Source organism: Taudactylus pleione, unplaced genomic scaffold (assembly GCF_031769625.1).
Source record: "Taudactylus pleione unplaced genomic scaffold, aTauple2 ptg000986l, whole genome shotgun sequence".
NCBI classification, from domain to species: domain Eukaryota; kingdom Metazoa; phylum Chordata; class Amphibia; order Anura; family Myobatrachidae; genus Taudactylus; species Taudactylus pleione.
Window position 1 is genome coordinate 871851 of NW_028285387.1, and position 19232 is coordinate 891082.

The window sequence follows — 19232 nt, forward strand, 5'->3', positions numbered from 1 at the left end:
CCTTTAACAAATGTTGGGAGATATAACCTGGGATACCGGAGACTATTCAGCCTTTACCCCAGCCGAAGCTTTGTTACTTGGACAGTTCATAGTCAGCCTGTTATCTTGGTCTAGATAAAAAGGACTTTTCCCCATTTTGGCCCGTATTCAATTTGAGGCGATACTTTTCCGCCTACAAAACAGGCGAAAAGTCCGGGCCGCAAAAAAGTATCGCGGCTCGGCTCAAATTGAATACGGGCCTTAGTGAAAGTGCCATGGGCCACGGGGACTCGTGTGTCTGTAAACATTCGGCTTTACAAGGAAATAACCTTCAACAGTTCTGCAAGATGAGAAAACTTCCGTCTAATGAATGTTCTAAAAGCCGTGTAGGATGGCAGAAGAATCTGCTGGGGTCTGGGCACAGATACAGAGATAGTTTAGCAGCGCTAAACCCTCATGTCAGCACATATGTGTTTTCAACACAAGACCGGGCAGCGTCATGACAAATTCCTGCGCTCCCAATATTACATAAGAGCAACAAGTCAGCTAATGACATTAATTAGGGTTTATGTATTAGACGTATTATTTGTACAGGTGCATACACACACAACGATTTTTTGAACGATTATCGTTCAACGATAATCGTTTGAAAAAATCGTTCACTTTCTGAGTCAAACGATGAACGATTATTGTTCATGCGCGTTCACGTTTTGTAGTTTGTAGTTCAGTCAGACTTGTCAACTCAACGATTTTCATTAAGTTAATATGCAAAAATCGTTTGTAGTTCATAAAAATCATTCATTACATTTAAATGAACATAGCAAATGAACAACTTTAGTAAACGATTTTAGGGCCTGATTCAGACCCACTCGCGAGCGGCTGTCCGCTCGCAAGTGGGTCGATGTTCTGCACTGAGCATGCGCACGACGGAGGGAGCTCCGTCGTGCGCATGCGCCAGACGCGACGAGCGAAGGAAAGTCCTTCGCTCGTTGTGTCTGATCAAAGGGGGCGTGCTGTCGATGTTGATTGACTAGTGATGTCAGTGGGAGTGATTTTGGCTCTGATAGAGCCAAAATCACTCCGGAGCTTGCGGTTGAAAACCTCAACCGCAGGCTCCGGCTCGCAGTTTCGATGGTCGCGATGGTCACGACCATCGCGGCCATCAAACTGCACGCTCGTATAGCCTGTGGGTGGTGACCCACAGCTATACGAGCGTCCAGGAGGACGCTCCATTTTCATGGAGGGCGGCCCTCATTCAGAGCGTGCGCTCTGCTCAGAGCGTACGGCTCTGAATGAGGGCCTTAGTTCATTTTTTCAAGGTAGAAAATCTTTTACTAAAATCGTTCATTAGCTAAATCGTTGTGTGTGTATGCACCTTAACTGGTATTTTTTATTTTACTGGTTAGGTTGAACCTGTTCTGTGCTGATGTCATTCACCGGGAAATCACACAAGCAGGATGGCGCCCGTACATTATTTCGCCGTATATTTAGGCAGGCGACGTAGATTGACTTGTTTATTTGGCTGAGACGACTTATGGAACAAGACATATATATATACGTTTGGCAAGCAACCTCAGGAAGCACATTTAAAATTAAAATCTTGGAGTGAGTCTGGAGTAACCTAAATAGCGGCGTGCTGAAATGGCAAACATCAGCGCTCATTCACGGCCGGCCAAAGCACGAGACTGGATTCTATCAGCTCCTTTGTATCGCAGCTGCAGATCGCTGGCAAATAAACGCCATTAGCTCTCCATCTAAATCATGTCATTATTTTCTGGGTAATACTGTTACAGCCTGTGTCAGCCGCTGCTAATACACAATGCTTGTCAGGCTCGGATGGCTCCAATCCACCCTTATCAGACTATAGATCACATCTTGTGCATACCCAATTTATTTTATTTTCGTCTCATATCTCACTGCTGTGAAACACTTACTGGTTTCCCATAGAAGCTAATCCCTTGTGACACTATGCAGCACGATGGCATGAACAGTCTCTTCTGAGAACGCCAATCATATGGCTGCCCATTGGTGCAGTGCTATGCCCACTGGGCATTCCGAGCAGGATATGGTCCAGCACGGCAAGAGAACCTTAACTGAGGACACACTGGGCCACACTTATCAGGGCTCATCATTGCAGGACAGGGCATCTTTGCTCAGTGTGTTCAGCCCTATCGAAGCAATTTCGGAGAAATAACGTAAATAGTCAGGGCACGGGCAACGGCTGCTCTTGGATTCCTCATCTTGCTTTTAGGAGCTAATTAACTATGAAAGTCTCCTTATGTTCAATAACAGTCACTCAACTGCTTCCCCTGATATATTATCTGGTATCTCTGTATGTTCCTGTATAATGTTACTGCAGCGTACGTTGGACTAGGTTCTGTACCATCTGCCACAGAAAATGTGTCTTGCTGTCAGCAGGGTCCAGCACACGATTTGTTATCTTAAAAATGCCAATATAAACTCTCCTTTTATATGGAATCGGTATGATATCCCGGCTGCCACATGGCCGGGAGTCCGAATCCCGGCAGTGGAAGCCCGACAGCGCTGGAAATCCCGATCGTGGTAAGGTAAGTATTGTCTAATCTAACCTAACCCTCCTAACCCTAACCCTTCTTAGGGGTGCCTAACCCTAACCTTCCCCCCGTGCCTAACCCTAATCCCCCCTCTAAGTGCCTAACCCCCCCTTCCCCGCTGCCTAAACCTAAGTCCCCCCCGGGGGGGTGCCTAACCCTAAGTCCCCCCGGGGGTGCCTAACCCTAACCTCCCCCAGGGGGTGCCTAACCCTAACCCTCCCTCCCCCTAGCCTAACCCGAACCCTCCCGGGGTGGTGCCTAACCCTCCCCCTCCCCCGCGGCTGTACGCTCGCGGTGCCCGGCATCCGCTCGATCGGGATGCCAGGCGCCTGTCTCCCGGCGTCGGGGAAATGAGCGGCATCTAGATATAGACGCCGGTCATTTATCCCACGGCGGGATAAAGCAGTCGGGGAGACGGCTGCCGGGATTCCAGCAGCCGCCTTCCCGATTGTATACCCCTTATATGCATACTGTAGCATAAATATACAAATATCAAAAACCTCATACGTTTTGCAGTCAATATTCACTTACACAACAAAAGTACAGTGCCGGGGTACCCTGGACACTGGCGCTGGTAATGCCTGTAAGCTGTGGTGTGTGACTCGGGCCCTAACCTGGGTAAAAAGTCAAAAGACTGAGGACCGATACACGCGAGCCATGCCATGTGCCATGCAGCCTTGTGCTTAATCTGCGGCTTTGGACCAATTTAGAGAATAACGCCAGTGCCTAGTACACTATGGGGCTAATTGTGAGTGTAGAACACAGCAAAAAAGAGCCAGCACCTTGGTAAAACCATGCTGTACTGCGGGGGGTGGGTGGGGGGGCAGATGTATAATGCGCATAGAGATTAGATTTGGGAGGGGAGGAGGTGTCCAAACTCAGATCTAGAATGCAGTGTAAGAATAAAGCTGCCCAGCATTTCTGGGCTACATGCAAAAGCAGCCGGTATTTACCCTGCATGCAAACATAATAAATGTATTTGCCCCCCTGGCATTCCTATATGGTTTGTTCCAAATACAAAGTTACTGGCTCATTTCCTTTGCTCCCAACTTAGAATCAGCCCCTATAAGTGACTTTGGATATAGCCGCATTGCAAATAAGGGGCGGGTTGCAAAAGCGGAGAAATGCGGTCAAACCCTGAAAATGCAGGTTTTTCATATGCACCAAGCCTCGATATGCGATGCCTATGGGCTTCTCTCCGCAGAGTGCTGTGAGAGGGATCCAATCAGATCCCTCTCAGCAACCTCCGCAGCATCGGTCTTTCTGCACATGCGCAGAATGACACCAGAGGGGCTTATGGGTCCGTCTATGACCCGAAAGTCCCTCATTTGCAAAGGACGGAGAGAGCTGTCCTTTGTGATTTTCTCCATGCATACCGCATCGCAGCCCGAATGTGATGTGTTATGCATCTCGCCCAAGATCTTAAATAAGAAAGACAGGGAATCGTTACCGGTAGTCATCTATGGCACAAAATGGATAAGGGTATGATGACACAGTTGTATTTTACAATTATATATAAGGGTCCAGCAAATATGTCATGGTAATGGCTGGCTGTACCTACCCTAATCCCCCGACTATATATACACACTAAGGTGCATATTCAATTAGGTGCAAAAAGTCCCGCTGCCCAGATTTTCGCCATTATCGCTGGATCTCAATGCGGAAAAGTAACGCTCTCGTCGCCGCTTATCCCCGTATTCAGGGCCTGATTCAGAGCCGGACGCTCTGACCAGAGCGCTCGCTCTGAATCAGGGCCGGGCTACCTAAAATTGGAGCGGCCTCTTGGACGCTCGCATAGCTGTGGGTGACCACCCACAGCTTATGCGAGCGTCCATGATGATGGTTGCGATGGTCAAGACCATCGGGCTTGCGACGAGACCCTGCGGTAGGGTCTCATTGCCGCAAGCCCTGGAGTGATTTTGGCTCTATCGTAGCCAAAATCACTCCCACTGACATCACTAGTGATGTCAGTGGGGCCGGACCCAGACGGTAGGCGTTCCCATGGGAACGCCTCCGTCTGGCAGCCACGCCCCCGGCACGCCCACCAAAGGGGGCGTGCTGTCACTCACCATCGACAGCATGCCCCCTTTGGTGCGAGACCCCGAGCGACGGCTTCCACGTCGCTCACCGGGTCTCGCGCATGCGCACCATCGACCCGCTTGCGAGCGTACAGCGCTCGCGAGCGGGTCTGAATGAGACCCTCAATTCGAAATCAGCGATAACGGGACAAGGCGAAATGCAAACAAGCGAAAAGTGCTGTCAGATTTGGGGAAATCAGCCTGGCACCCCCCAAAAGATGCACTGACATGGGGAATCACTATGGATACCCCCGAATAGCCCTGCTAAAGGTATTTGGGGAACGTAAATGGTCTCATTAGCTGCTATTTTGCGTCTTGGTGAAGAATAGCATTTAGCAGTTGTTTTTGGAGATAATAAGCAGTTCCAGCAAATTTGGGGAACCTGAAAATGGGGGCTAGCATATTTTAAAGTTGCTAAGGTGAAGTTTTAAAAATAGTGAAAAATCCACTTGCCACAACCACCTGCAATAAAAAAATAAACACCTGGGGCATACTTGGGGGACCCCCTGGAGTCTATTTCACTAGTTTTTAAGTTTGTCCCCCAACTTTGGACTTTTTTGCCCCCAAAACTAAAGTACTTTTTTGGGGTGTTCTAAAGTTTTTTTTTTTTAAATTGTTGACGCAATTTACCTTTGGGGGACTGTTCCAAGGCTGCAGGGGGGTTCCCGCAACTTTGCACCCCAAAACCCTAATTCTGCACTTTTTATTCACCTGCTTTCATAGGCGAATCTTTTCCGCTGGATACTATGCGCTGACTTTCCGCACTGGCGAAAAGTCTTTGGAATTGAATATGGGGAAGAGTTTTCGCCGGGCGAAATGACGTCAACGGCGATACTTTTCCGCAGAAACTGACTTTTCGCACCTAATTGAATACGGCCCTAAGTGGCCATTATACTAGGGGCTCCATTAATGAGCAGGAACCTCCTTTGCCCCCAGGACAGCCTGAACTACTTTTCTCCTGGAGTCAGAGTGCTGTGTTCAGCATCTGTAGCCCATCCCCTGCAAGATGCTCTGTGCTGTGCAGTCAGATGCTCCTCCACTGGTGTCACGCTTGGCTATTCCAGTCACTGTCACTTCCCTGCCAGCTTGAACCAGTCTGGCCCATTTTCCTCTGACCTCTCTCGTTAATGAGGCATTTTCACCCACAGAAGTGCCACTAACCGGATGTTTTACACACCACTCTCTGCCAACGCTAGAGAGATTATTGCGCCTGAAAATCCCTAGTGATCAGCAGTTTCTGAGACACTCAAATGTCCCTTCTAGCACCAACAATTATTCCCTGGGCCAACGTCACTGAGATCACATTTCATCCCTCATTGCAGTGTTTGGTCTGAGCAACAACTGAACCTCTTCACCATGTCTGCATTTTTTCTATGCACATGATTGGCTGATTAGATATTTGCTTTGACGAGCAGGTGTACAGTACCTAATTAAGTGGCTAATGAGTGTATACATATGCTGTCCACTCTGGCATTGTGGTTTTGTCACGCCCTTGTGAATTGAGGATGAATGTGACTTGTTAAGGGATGTGCTGGGCTATATGTGCGGGAAACAGTTTTACAAAAATGTCACTCGGTCTTCAGGGGAATTCTTCAAACACAGGTTTTCTTCTATGGAAGATATTGAGATAGAATACTCAGGGAAGCAGATGGTCACATTACAGTCACAGATGGCTGGAGACAGACTGCAAGAGGACATCGAGCTCCTAGACAAGTGAGAAAGCCGAGCGCTGACCTTTCAGCTGGACAGTAACACTCCTAAAGGCAGCACAGGATTCATAGACCAGCAATTCTTGAAAACATCAGCGGTCAAACATTGAGGACTCTATAGCAGCGCCGATGGTTTGTGTTACATAGAAGAACACAGCTGCCTTATGACTGAAACTTAGGTATAGAGGTATAGGTATAGAGAGCGAGATGTACTAAGCATCGCACATCGTACATACCGGGGTTAATTACTTAGAAATGTGATTAATAATGCAAAGGAGAGAGCTCCCGATAAGAGCTGTCCTTTGTGATAAATATGGAAGTACCTCTGTCCAAGGCTAACACCTAGAAGTCCCTCTGGTGTCCTTCTGTGCATGCGCAAAAGGATGCGCCCACAGCGGATGGAGCTGGGAGGGATCAGATTTTATCCCTCTCAGAGGGCGTCCTGATAAGAAGCCCTTAGGCTTCTATTGGGTAACGCCATCTGAAGATGTCATTACTCATACCTCCCAACTGTCCCACATTCAGCCTCTCCATTCACTAGGGACCAGTGACATCACTGAGAATGCAGCCTATCCAATCATTAGAGATAAGTGACATCACTGAGAATGCAGCCTAAAGTGGGGGTTGAGCGGGGCACGTGCCCTGGGCGCCATGGCAAGCCCTGCAGAGGGGGGCGCCGCCGGCCATGGCATCGTACCCGCACGCCCGACCCCCACCACCATTGTGTCCTGTGTGCCACTGCCTGCTAGCCTGGTGGTGACTAGGCTGCCTGTAGGGGGAGCTGCAGCGGAAGCGCGCAGCCCCTCCTAGGCAGCCTTCCTAACAGCTCTATTCTCCTCCTGACCTGGACTACAGCTGCCGTCTTCGCTGAGTGAGGAGTGATTCTTCCCTCCCCGGCGCTCTCCGTCTCCGCTCACTGCAGGTAAGCTATTGGTGGGGGGAGGAGGGGGGGGTCAGGGGTGGGTGACTAAGCTGCCGTTGGAGGGGGGGATGTTAATTTTTTATGTGCGGTGCTGGTGAAGGGGGGGCAGCTGCTGGCTGCATTTGGGTGTGCTGAGAGTTGACGCAGGGGGGAGGTGATTGTGTGCTGAGAGTTGACGCGGGGGGGAGGTGATGGTGTGCTGAGAGTTGACGCAGGGGGGAAGGTGATGGTGTGCTGAGAGTTGACACAGGGGGGGAGGTGATGGTGTGCTGAGAGGTGACGCAGGGGAGGAGGTGATGGTGTGGCTGATCGACGATGCAGGGTTGGAGCTGATCGTGTGACATAGACGACGTGGGGGGAGGTGACGGTGTGCTGAGAGACGATGCAGGGGGGGTGATGGTGTGGCTGAGAGATGACATAGGGGGGGAGGTGATGGTGTGCTGAGAGACAACACAGGGGGGGATGGGAGTCTTGAGAGATGACGTAGGGGGAGGAGGTGATGGTGTGCTGACAGTTGACGCAGGAGAGGAGGTGATGGTGTGCTGAGAGACAACGCGGGGGGGAGGTGATGGTGTGCTGAGAGTTGACGCAGGGGAGGAGGTGATGGTGTGTTGAGAGACAATGCGGGGGGGAGGTGATGGTGTGCTGAGAGTTGACGCAGGGGAGGAGGTGATGGTGTGCTGAGAGTTGATGCAGGGGAGGAGGTGATGGTATGCTGAGAGTTGACGCGGGGGGGAGGTGATGGTGTGCTGAGAGTTGACGCAGGGGGGGAGGTGATGGTGTGCTGAGAGTTGATGCAGGGGGGAGGTGATGGTGTGGCTGAAAGACGATGCAGGGTTGGAGCTGATCGTGTCACAGAGACGACGTGGGGGGAGGCGACGGTATGCTAAGAGATGACACAGGGGGGTGATGGTGTGGCTGAGAGACGACATGGGGGGAGGTGATGGTGTGCTGAGAGATGACGCAGTAGGGAGATGATGGTGTGCTGAGAGATGATGCAGTAGGAAGATGATGGTGTGCTGAGAGACGAGGCAGGGGGGAGATGATGGTGTGCTGAGAGACGAGGCAAGGGGGAGAGGCGATGGTGTGGCTAAGTAGAGATGATACGGAGGGAGATGATGGTCTGGCTAAGAGACTATGCAGTGAGATGATGGTGTGGCTGAGAGATGACACAGTAGGGAGATGATGGTGTGCTGAGAGATGATGCAGTAGGGAGATGATGGTGTGCTGAGAGACGAGGCAGGGGGAGATGATGGTGTGCTGAGAGACGAGGCAGGGGGGAGAGGCGATGGTGTGGCTAAGAAGAGATGACATGGAGGGAGATGATGGTTTGGCTAAGAGATGATGCAGTGAGATGAGGGTGTGGCTGAGAGACGCAGGGGGCAGTAAGTTACACAGGGGGAACGAGTCTGGTTGAACCGCTATCGTATGATGATGACCTAGTTGATATTCCTACACAAACAGGCATCTTCCGGACGATGTGACCTACATGAATATTGAATACCGACTGAAGACGCCGTCATGCCAGTGAGGATGTATTGCTTCAGAGGTTCCACATTGTGAGAAATTACGTATAGGTAAGGTGCATATGGAGTGGAAAGGAATGTACCCAGAGTGACAAGAAATGGGTGGCGTGTCATGTTGGCACGCCCTATTTTCAGTAGCCACACCCCTTCTTGTATTTGACCACGCCCTTTTTTTTTTGCCACACGCCTCAATATGTCTTACTTTGTAGTGGTGGTGGTGGGGGCGCCAATCTTAAATTTGCCCTGGGCTCCAAAGACCCTAGTTACGCCACTGATACATATTGCACCTGTCCACAGAATGTCTGTCTCCGCTGTGAGTAGGCAGCAGACGCATTAGCCTCACTTTCTATTTGTGTTGTTCCATCAATTAATAATATCCTGGTGTCACCATGTAGGATTTGACCACAGTGAGTTTATCTGTAGTTGACACTTTGTTTACAGTTTTTAGTAGTTCATAAATGAAACTGCCCAGAGCTGCTCACCTGGGGTTGGGCCGCAGTAAGTCTCTTCCCTTCCTCCACGTGATGGTCGGTTTAGGGGAGGCTTTAGGTTTGCACTCAATGAGGACAAAGCCACCGACCTTTCCTAAGGTCACTCTCCTGACAAACGCCGCGGTGAAGTCAGGGCCCACAGCTGAAAGGAGAGAGAGAGAGAGAAAATAGTGACCAGCGTCTTAGCAATCCCCATTAAAGGGGACTTGGGGTCTACTAAAAGCCATTTTGTAAACTGCATGAATAGCTATAATATTGCAGGACAGGAGCAGTAGGAACTAGCCACCACTGACGTCTTCTAATGGCCTCATGAAGTAATAAGGTGTTCCTCCCAAGTTCACTGGTTTATCACAGAGGTTCCCAAACTCCGCCATTACAACAGAGGTTCCCAAACTCCGTCTCTCATCCACACGCATTACTTGCTCCCATTCACGTTTACAGGACTTTCTTCGGGCAGCACCCACTCTATGGAATACCTTACCACGCACAATAAGACTTACATCTAGTCTCCAATCCTTCAAGCGTTCCCTGAAAACCCACCTCTTCAGACAAGCTTATCAGATTCCAGAACCGCCCACATAACCTTCATAGCTTCCATGTCTAATTACATCCCCTTTCACAGTCCACACATAACCTCACACACTATCTTTCTTCACATCCTCCTGACATTTGGCCGACATTTCTGTGTGACTGGATCATGCAGCCCACCAAGAAACTCTCCATTCTGGACCAAATTGCAATATATATAGCACCTATCCTTGTGTATCAATGCCTATTTCCTTATAGATTGTAAGCTTGCGAGCAGGGCCTTCCTACCTCATCTGTTATTACCCAGTTTTGTTCTATTAATGTTCCAATTGTAAAGCGCAACGGAATATGCTGCGCTATATAAGAAACTGTTAATAAATAAATAATAAATTACAGTCCAGGTTTCAAGGATATCCATGCTTTTATTTTTTTAACTATCTGGACTCAAACATGGATAAATCCCTAAAACCTGGACTGTAATGGCGGAGTTTGGGAAACTCTGGTTTATGATGACCAGCAGGAAGCTTTAATATTGCCTAGTCTGTTAAAGCTACCTACCAGTATCTGTACTGGAGAAGTCAGGTAAGCAGGTGGGAGGGAGGCAGTTCATTTAGTAAAAAGTGGTAGTTACATAGTTATGGGAAACACAACAGGGAATTTTATATCAAGCTGCAGCTAGTCGTTAATTAGTAACGGTTGTCTTGGTCTTTTCGCCTCTGGCTGGTTTGAATCAATAAATATAAGATGTTAGTCTGAGCGACGCGGATATATCGGACGCGCAGTTCCTAACACAGGGGACTCATTTGCAATAGCCTCTGACGGTGTGACCCTAGGGACGTCGCTGATTTAGTCCATCATTTGATCTCACCAATAACCCTCAGCTCGGCGCTGGAATAAATGGTTCCATGTTTGTTTTCTGCCAAGCACTGGAACATTCCGGAGTCGGAGCTGTTCACAGACGTGATGGTGAGGCTTCCGTGTTCAATCTGCAGGCGGCCCTGGGGAACACATGAGGAATGAGAGGGTGCAAAGGAAAAAAAAAAAGGTTGGAAAACTAGTGAGGAAATAATACAGGAGAGTGAGAGCGTTGTCACACAGGCGCTTTACCGCCATAAACGTACAGAAATGCGCAGCTGGGAACACATAGCAGGCATCGGTCATCACTCTCGTCTGACACAGGAAGAGCATTCTCCCCTCACTCCTGTCAAAGCGACCGATTGCTGTGGGAGTAGCTAAATGGGCGCTGTTTGCTCGCCCCCTCTCTCACCTGCCATTTCCACCTCTCCAACCTTTTATTACATCTCTATTGTATAAAATAACTGAGCAAGTGCTGGTTATAGTATAAAACTCCAAGTACACTTTCCGGTCTCCAGGGACACACCGGAGCTATCAGGCGGCCCAGCGGGTACATTGATGTCGCAGTCACATGACTGTTTCAAGTCTCCTAAGCCCTGTACATGGTCTCATTCCTAATGCAATCACATGACCCCTTAAGAACGCTCTTCTTTAGAGGTTAAGCCTCCAGCTTACCAGCTGTCCTGTCCACACACTCACTGTCTGCTGTGGGTGTTTGTACAGTACCTAGCATTCTGAGGGCCTGATTCAGTGAATACAGATTCAGATTGAGCACATAGGAATCCATCTCCAAGTGAGTGACAGGCTGACAGCGTTTTGGGGGTGGTGACGTGGGAGTGGTCGGCAGAACGCAAGCTTGTCTGTCCAATTGAACGCCGTTTCCTGGGCGTGCATAAATTAGCCCCTGCGATTGCATACGGAGCATGAGAGCTCTGCGTGCAAGGAGACTTGCAGTGTCTGCGGCTGGTCAGGCTTGTTGTAAATGCTGCGTGACTGGCCGATGTGCGTTGCGGACACCGATGTTTAAGAGCGATATATGAGAAGGTGGCAGTGGGCGTCTTTAGGTCTGCTGTACCATGCATGACATGGCTTCTACCCTGATCCTTACCACGTCTTGAACTACCTGCCCTAACGGTCTGCCGATGCTTCTGCCCGCCTGTAACTTAACCGGATTCCCGACCTCCTCTTCCCCTCTAGCAAATACTATCCTTATTCCTCTTGTCACCTTCCCACTATTCTTGTTGATTGTCTCCACCTCTTCCTAGTGTCAGAGCTCAGAACCTGTGTAATAAGCTTCTAAAGCCAGAGGTCCTGGCGGCAACATAGTGCCGGTGAGTGCAGCCAGCTTTATGAGAAAAGGGGCTGAATTGGGTGAAGACTGCCAGTAGCTTGATTTTAGGTGCTCATTGGATTACAAATTGCCCAGCTCTTTGATTCATGTAACCAGAGGGGGCCCCAGGCGTTGTGGTGGTGTGGGTAAGGGAACCTCTCTATCTGTAACTGATTAAAGTGGTGTTGTATTAACCATCCTTTACCCTTCTAGCACATTGAATTTACAGGGGAAGTGCGATGAGAGAGTACTAGTGACGGAGGAAGGGGGAGGGATGGGGGGAAGTTTTTATACAATACAACCAATACAAAATCTGATTTGCCTAAGTAGCATTACCAAGTACTAGGCTGTCAATAAAACATCTTTTTCATTTCTACGATGCCTTGAGCGCAGTGTGGTCCTTACTTTGCTCTGCAGGCGTTGTCCATTCTTCAGCCAGCTGTATGTCGGCTTTGGGCGTCCGCTCGCTTTACACTCCAATAGGATGTTCTCCTCGATAGCTATGTGCGCATCGTTAATCTTCTGAACCCAGGTGGGAGGAGCTGGAATTATAATAGTTTTATTTCTATCTGTTGTGGCCCCAGCGTCATTATCATTCCAACCTCACGGTGTCTTTACGGTAATTCAGGGGCTTCTGAACTACCAAAAACACCACGGCCAAAAACCAGCAGAAAAGCTGCCGAATATTGCCTATCTTAAATACAAAAAATTAAATTGAGCGCTACGAATAGGAATTGAGAGATAGATGAGAAAAATGCTGTATCTAGATTAATGAGGGAGAAGAAAAAAGAATAAAGAGATGAAGTGAGATCGATATGTGAATAATCAGTACAATAAATAAAATATCTGAAAGAGAAAAAAATAAAAATAAAAACAGAAATGAAAAGTAAAATAAAATAAAATGGAAGTATTATATGTATATGAATCTAAAACCTAAGTGAATCTACTGTCCTCCTTAGTCGTGGGTACGGGGAAGGGCCGCCGGTTACTGACGGATCTCTTGCACTCAGATAATGCTTTGATGTGCTATTGCTCTTTAAATAGGGTAAAAACTTTATTGAAAACCGGAAGTTCAATTCGGGAAATTGTCATTGTAGAGTGGTAAGCACATTGGTAAAAATGATGTTTATAAAGCTATTGCTTCAATAATTTATTTGTATACATATAAATGTTGATTGTAAGTTCAAGAATGAAAATGAAATGATGATAAGTGCATAAAAATTAAAAATAAAATAAAAATAAAATAAACTATTCTTAGCGCTCAATTTCATTTTTTGTATTTAAGATAGCCTTTATTTATTTGAGCTGCTTCCAAACATAGAAGCGCAGCGTTACTATTATTCTCTCTATCGGATATCGCCTATCACTAACGCAGATACCACACACATACAAATCGTTATAGATTATGGCAGTGCTTCTCAAACACAACCCTCCAGAGTCCCCAATAGGTGATGCTTTGGAGACTTCTGTCTGTGGAAGCAGGTGGGACAATTACTGAACCAGCAGAATAGATTTACTCCCCTGTGCATGATTAAAGAAATCCAGAAAACATGACCTGTTGGCGGTACTTAAGGACTGGAGTTTAGAGCCCCTAGATTTAGCCAAATGATGCAATTTGTTATTACTAGGGTGCAGATTTGGTGCTCAGCCCCCTCACAGTATCCAAGTTCTACTACCACGCCCTAATCATACCAAAATATGTGAGCTGCCCTCGCACCATGTTCTTCCCACGTGTATTTTCGGCGACGCATTCGTACGGTCCAGCGTCTTCTTGCTGGAAGTTGGGGATTTCCAACACTCCGCTGGAGCGATGTCGACGCACTTTGCGGGATATCGCTTTGCCGTCTGCTCTCCTCCAGGTGATGGTTGGGACTGGGCTAAGGTGAGAAAGACACAATGAATATGATCTAAGAAAGTCGCCCATCATATTGGGTGCGTTTTGTCCATACATACAGTATGTACTCATAGAACAAGCTCCTCCCACGTTCATGTGATCACATCATTTATTTAACAATGTGTTATATAATATTATGCTGTCTTGGAACTGAAATACACTTGTACATACTGTATGAGATTTGCATTGATTTCATGGTTGTTTGACTCTTTTAGAATGACAGAGAAACTTCCACATTTAAAAGACCGTGAGAATCTTTTGGGACACGCAGCGCACGTGTATGCAGCCTATATTGCCGTATTTGCCAACGTTCGTGCTCCAACATTTTCTTCTACCTTTGTTACAGGCAAGACGGATGAGCAGAGCAAAAAAGGAATATTTTTGCCAACTTCTGCAGAGGCGTGACCTGGTTTTGGAGGAGCCTTTTGTGTGTGTGTAATAAACAATCGTGTGAACTGCTCGCTAGCTGGTAAAGGATTGGTTCAGTGGCTGCATTCCCCAATAGGGAGGTCTAGGAATGGATATTATAAAAGATATCGGGGATGGGGTTGCGCTGGGCTCTGTGATAAGTTGAGGGCATCCCCACCCGTTTTCTTTATAGTAGTGTGTGTAGAGCATATCTGTATGGTGTGTGGCACGTGTATGGCGTGTGGCACGTGTATGGCGTAGATGAATTGCGCGACCCATGGGACCCTTAGGGGACTTGTATAATGCAGTGGAACATAATTGCAGTTATAAATTGTGACGCTGTCATGTGGCAAATAGAGATTTTAAAATAGTTCCAATAACGTGACATTCTGTAGACGTACATGTAGAACAGCTGGATTCATGCTGGCAGATAATAAGAGCATTTTACAAAGGATAAGAGGAATCTTTTGATCCGCATGTCTATCACTGCAGTCACCCGTTATGTTACTTGGGCGAATCTCTGGACACAGTGGCTCTAATTCTGAGTCTGGCGCAAGCAAGTGCGTATGGCCATGGGAAGCCAGATTTACTGGTCTTATGTTACAGCGGGTATCCGTATGGATTCATGCCTACAGTTACTCCGCCCACTGTTTTACCGTCCGCGGCTACCACCATCATTATTATGATCAGCAATTACAGCTGCCTTATGCTGAGTGCAAGAGATCCGTCAGTAACAGGCGGCCCTTCCCCGTACCCACGACTTAGGATGACATGGTAGGTAGACCCCCAGCTGCCACCCAAAAACTCCCATTTCACTGATGGAGAGGTGATAACATTATTACTAGTTTTACCAGTTATTTACATAGCGCATACATATTCCGCAGCACTTTACAGAGAATGTTTGGCCATTCACATCTGTCCCTGCCCCAGTAGAGCTTACACTCTATGGGGCTGATTCAGACCCGCTTGCAAGTGGGTCGATGTTTTTCCCCTGCGCCACCTCCGGAGTGCGCGAGGCCCGACCAGCAATGGGAGCTCGGTCGCTACGGGTCTCACACCAAAACAGGGCGGCTGTCGATTGTGATTGACAGCTCGCCCCGTTTTGGAGGCGGGCAGGTGGGGTGGCTATACAAAAGGATGCGTTCCCGAAGGAACGCCTGCCGTTTGTGGGAGGCACCACTGACATCACCAGTGATCATCAGTGCCGAATATGTGTGCGCTATGTAAATAACTGGTAACACTAATAATAATGTTATCACCTCTCCATCATTGAAATGGGTGTTTTTGGGTGGCAGCTGGGGGTCTACATACCATGTCATCCTTAGTCGTGGGTACGGGGAAGGGCCGCCTGTTACCCATGATGTCAGTGGTGAGCTTCCGGCTCTATTTAGAGCCGGAAGCTCACTGGGACTTGCGGGAACGAGACCCTACCACAGGGGTCTCTTTGCATGCCCCGATGGTCGAGATCATCGCGACCATCACCTGGCCGCTCACAAAAGCTGTGGGTGGTCACCCACAGCTATGAGAGCGGCCAGGAGGCAGAAACAAACAAACAAAAAAACGCCCTGATTCAGAGCGAGCGCTCTGAAAGAGCGTCCGGCTCTGAATCAGGGCCTATATTCCCTAACACACACACACCTTAATTAACCTACCAGTATATTTTTGTAGTATGGGAGGAAACCGGAGGAAGCCCACGCAAGCACAGGGAGAATATACAAACTCCACACAGTTAGGGCCGTGGTGGGGATCAAACCCATGACCTCATCCTAACGGGGATCTCTCAGATCTGATCGGGATGGCGGTAAATGCAGTAGGACGGTGTATGTGATCATCATCCCATCACGCCAGTGTCGCCCTTTAACTCAGCTTGAACGAATATAAATGTAACAAGTGCAGCCCTGGGATGTGTTACATTTAACGTAGGAGGAAAATGGTTCAGTTTAAATACCAAAATTCAGCATCAAAACATATGAAACCCCCTCCCATCTTACCCGGGGCGTATCTATAATGGGTGCACACGGGCCCCTGGGTCCAGGGGGGCACACATCGTACACCCTGCACCAGTGCTCGTAGTGTGCAGGTATATCATAACGGCACTTCACTTTGGCAACCCGTCCGGCGCTGGGACTGTCACTGTCCCAGTGCCGGTCAACAAACAGCTGCTCGCGGCTTGTTTAAATTTGATTTGGCTCCGGCTACAAGCCAATCATGGCTCGCGGATCGGCAGCCAATCAGGGGCAGCTGGCAGCATATTGGCACTCATCCGGTGCTGGACAAGCCAGGATTTGGGGAAGGGAGCGCCACGGCCGCGGTCACCAGGGCAGAGCAAATTGAGGTGGGTGAGCTGTGGCGTGACGAGTGCTGTGAGCTACTTCACCGCAGGAACGCCAGGGATAGGAGGGGTCCGCACTGAATCTGCATACGGACCCCCTCTTTTCTTAAAACACGCCCTCTCCCTGTTTCCTCATCCATTTCCCGCCTCATCTGCCCTGTACGTCTTTACGCCATCTTACACAACAATAGCTCATACAAATGTAACTTCACTTTATTTTCAACTATTTGAAAGTACAAAATAAAATGTAAACTAAGGGCCTGATTCAGTGGCGCACGCTATTTGCGTGCGCTCACTCTGAATCAGGACGTCCCTATTTTTTGTTTTTGACCGGCCACCAGGCCGCTCGCACAGCTGTGGGTGACCACCCACAGCGTGTGCATGCGGCCTGGCGATGGTCGTGATTATCGCGACCATCGGGCTTGCGAGAAGACCCTGTGGTAGGGCCTCAGGTCTCACAAGTCCGAGTCTATTGATATCAGTAGGGCCGCCCACAAATGGCAGGCATTCCTTCGGGAACGTCTCCGTTTGTGCAGCCACCCACCCCTCCCCGCCTACAAAACGGGGCGAGCTGTCGATCAACATCAACAGCCACCCCGTCTTGTAGCGAGACCCGGAGCAAGTGATTTCTCACTCGCTCCGGGGCTCGCGCACGCCGCGCGTGCGCAATGGCCCACCATCGACCCTCTTGCGAGCGGATCTGAATCAGGCCCTAAATTCGCTAGAAAACAAAACAAAGTATATTATTCTGAGGTGCCTGATCCTGTTGCCCTGATTATGCTTCGTCTGTAATAAGTAAAAAAAACAATTACATTTCCGCTCCCTATTTATTTAAAATGTTTTTATTCACTATCATGTCTATGGGGGCGATTCAATTAATGGGTGCCCAGTGTTGCAATTCAATTGTTCTGGGTGCCCATTAATTTTTTGGTCTTCACGCCTTATTAGACCGGGTTTAGCAGTGTAAAGCAGCTAAACCAGTTTAAAGTCCTGGTTAGGGCACCCAAACTGCATTAATGCGCCATAACCATGGCTTTATTGCACATTTTGCTTGCGCTAACCTCAGTCTGCCAACAGAAATGTCGGCACCGGAGACTATTGTGCCTGAACGGCGCCACAATTGAATTGCTCCATTGGGCACCATAAAAAAATAGCCGCCGAAAACAATTGAATCGCCCCCTGTGACCTGCCGATGGGACACAGTACTCACAACATTGTATAGTTCTGTGTGCCAGACGCTGGTATCATGTCCCATCAGTGTATAGAGAGAACATACATGACATGTGTGTATCATATCCCATCAGTGTATAGAGAACATACTGTACATGACACATGTGTATCACATCCCATCAGTGTATAGAGAACATACATGACACATGTGTATCATGTCCCATCAGTGTATAGAGAACATACATGACACTTATTTATCATGTCCCATCAGTGTATAGAGAACATACATGACACATGTGTATCATGTCCCATCAGTGTATAGAGAGAACATACATGACACATGTGTATCATGTCCCATCAGTGTATAGAGAGAACATATATGACACATGTGTATCATATCCCATCAGTGTATAGAGAACATACATGTCACGTGTGTATCATGTCCCATCAGTGTACAGAGAGAACATACATGACACGTATGTATCATGTCCCATCAGTGTATAGAGAGACCATACATGACACGTATGTATCATGTCCCATCAGTGTATAGAGAACATACATGACACGTGTGAATCATGTCCCATCAGTGTATAGAGAACATAAATGACACTTATTTATCATGTCCCATCAGTGTATAGAGAGAACATACATGACACGTATGTATCATGTCCCATCAGTGTATAGAGAGAACATACATGACACGTATGATGACACATATGTATCATGTCCCATCAGTGTATAGAGAGAACATACATGACACATATGTATCATGTCCCATCAGTGTATAGAGAACATACATGACACGTGTGAATCATGTCCCATCAGTGTATAGAGAACATACATGACATGTGTGTATCATGTCCCATCAGTGTATAGAGAACATACATGACACTTATTTATCATGTCCCATCAGTGTATAGAGAGCATACATGACACGTGTGTATCATGTCCCATCAGTGTATAGAGAACATACATGACATGTGTGTATCATGTCCCATCAGTGTATAGAGAACATACATGACACGTGTGTATCATGTCCCATCAGTGTATAGAGAACATACATGACACTTATTTATCATGTCCCATCAGTGTATAGAGAACATACATGACACGTATGTATCATGTCCCATCAGTGTATAGAGAACATACATGACATGTGTGTATCATGTCCCATCAGTGTATAGAGAACATACATGACACTTATTTATCATGTCCCATCAGTGTATAGAGAACATACATGACACGTACGTATCATGTCCCATCAGTGTATAGAGAACATACATGACATGTGTGTATCATGTCCCATCAGTGTATAGAGAACATACATGACACTTATTTATCATGTCCCATCAGTGTATAGAGAACATACATGACACGTATGTATCATGTCCCATCAGTGTATAGAGAACATACATGACATGTGTGTATCATGTCCCA

The 19232-nt window shown here is 47.8% G+C and overlaps 1 protein-coding gene across 3 annotated transcripts in view; it reads right to left on the bottom strand.

Annotated features, from left to right (window-relative positions):
* Window positions 1–19232, bottom strand: part of LOC148454536 (contactin-4-like) — a 370760-nt gene that overhangs the window by 37166 nt on the left and 314362 nt on the right. For all 3 annotated transcript variants that reach the window (XM_088460822.1, XM_088460823.1, XM_088460821.1), the window contains exons 8-11: window positions 13684–13868; window positions 12397–12533; window positions 10675–10804; window positions 9270–9420 (exon numbers count right to left, since the gene is read on the bottom strand). In XM_088460822.1, the coding sequence (XP_088316948.1) occupies window positions 9270–9420; window positions 10675–10804; window positions 12397–12533; window positions 13684–13868 (603 nt within the window). The remainder of the gene's footprint in view (window positions 1–9269; window positions 9421–10674; window positions 10805–12396; window positions 12534–13683; window positions 13869–19232) is intronic.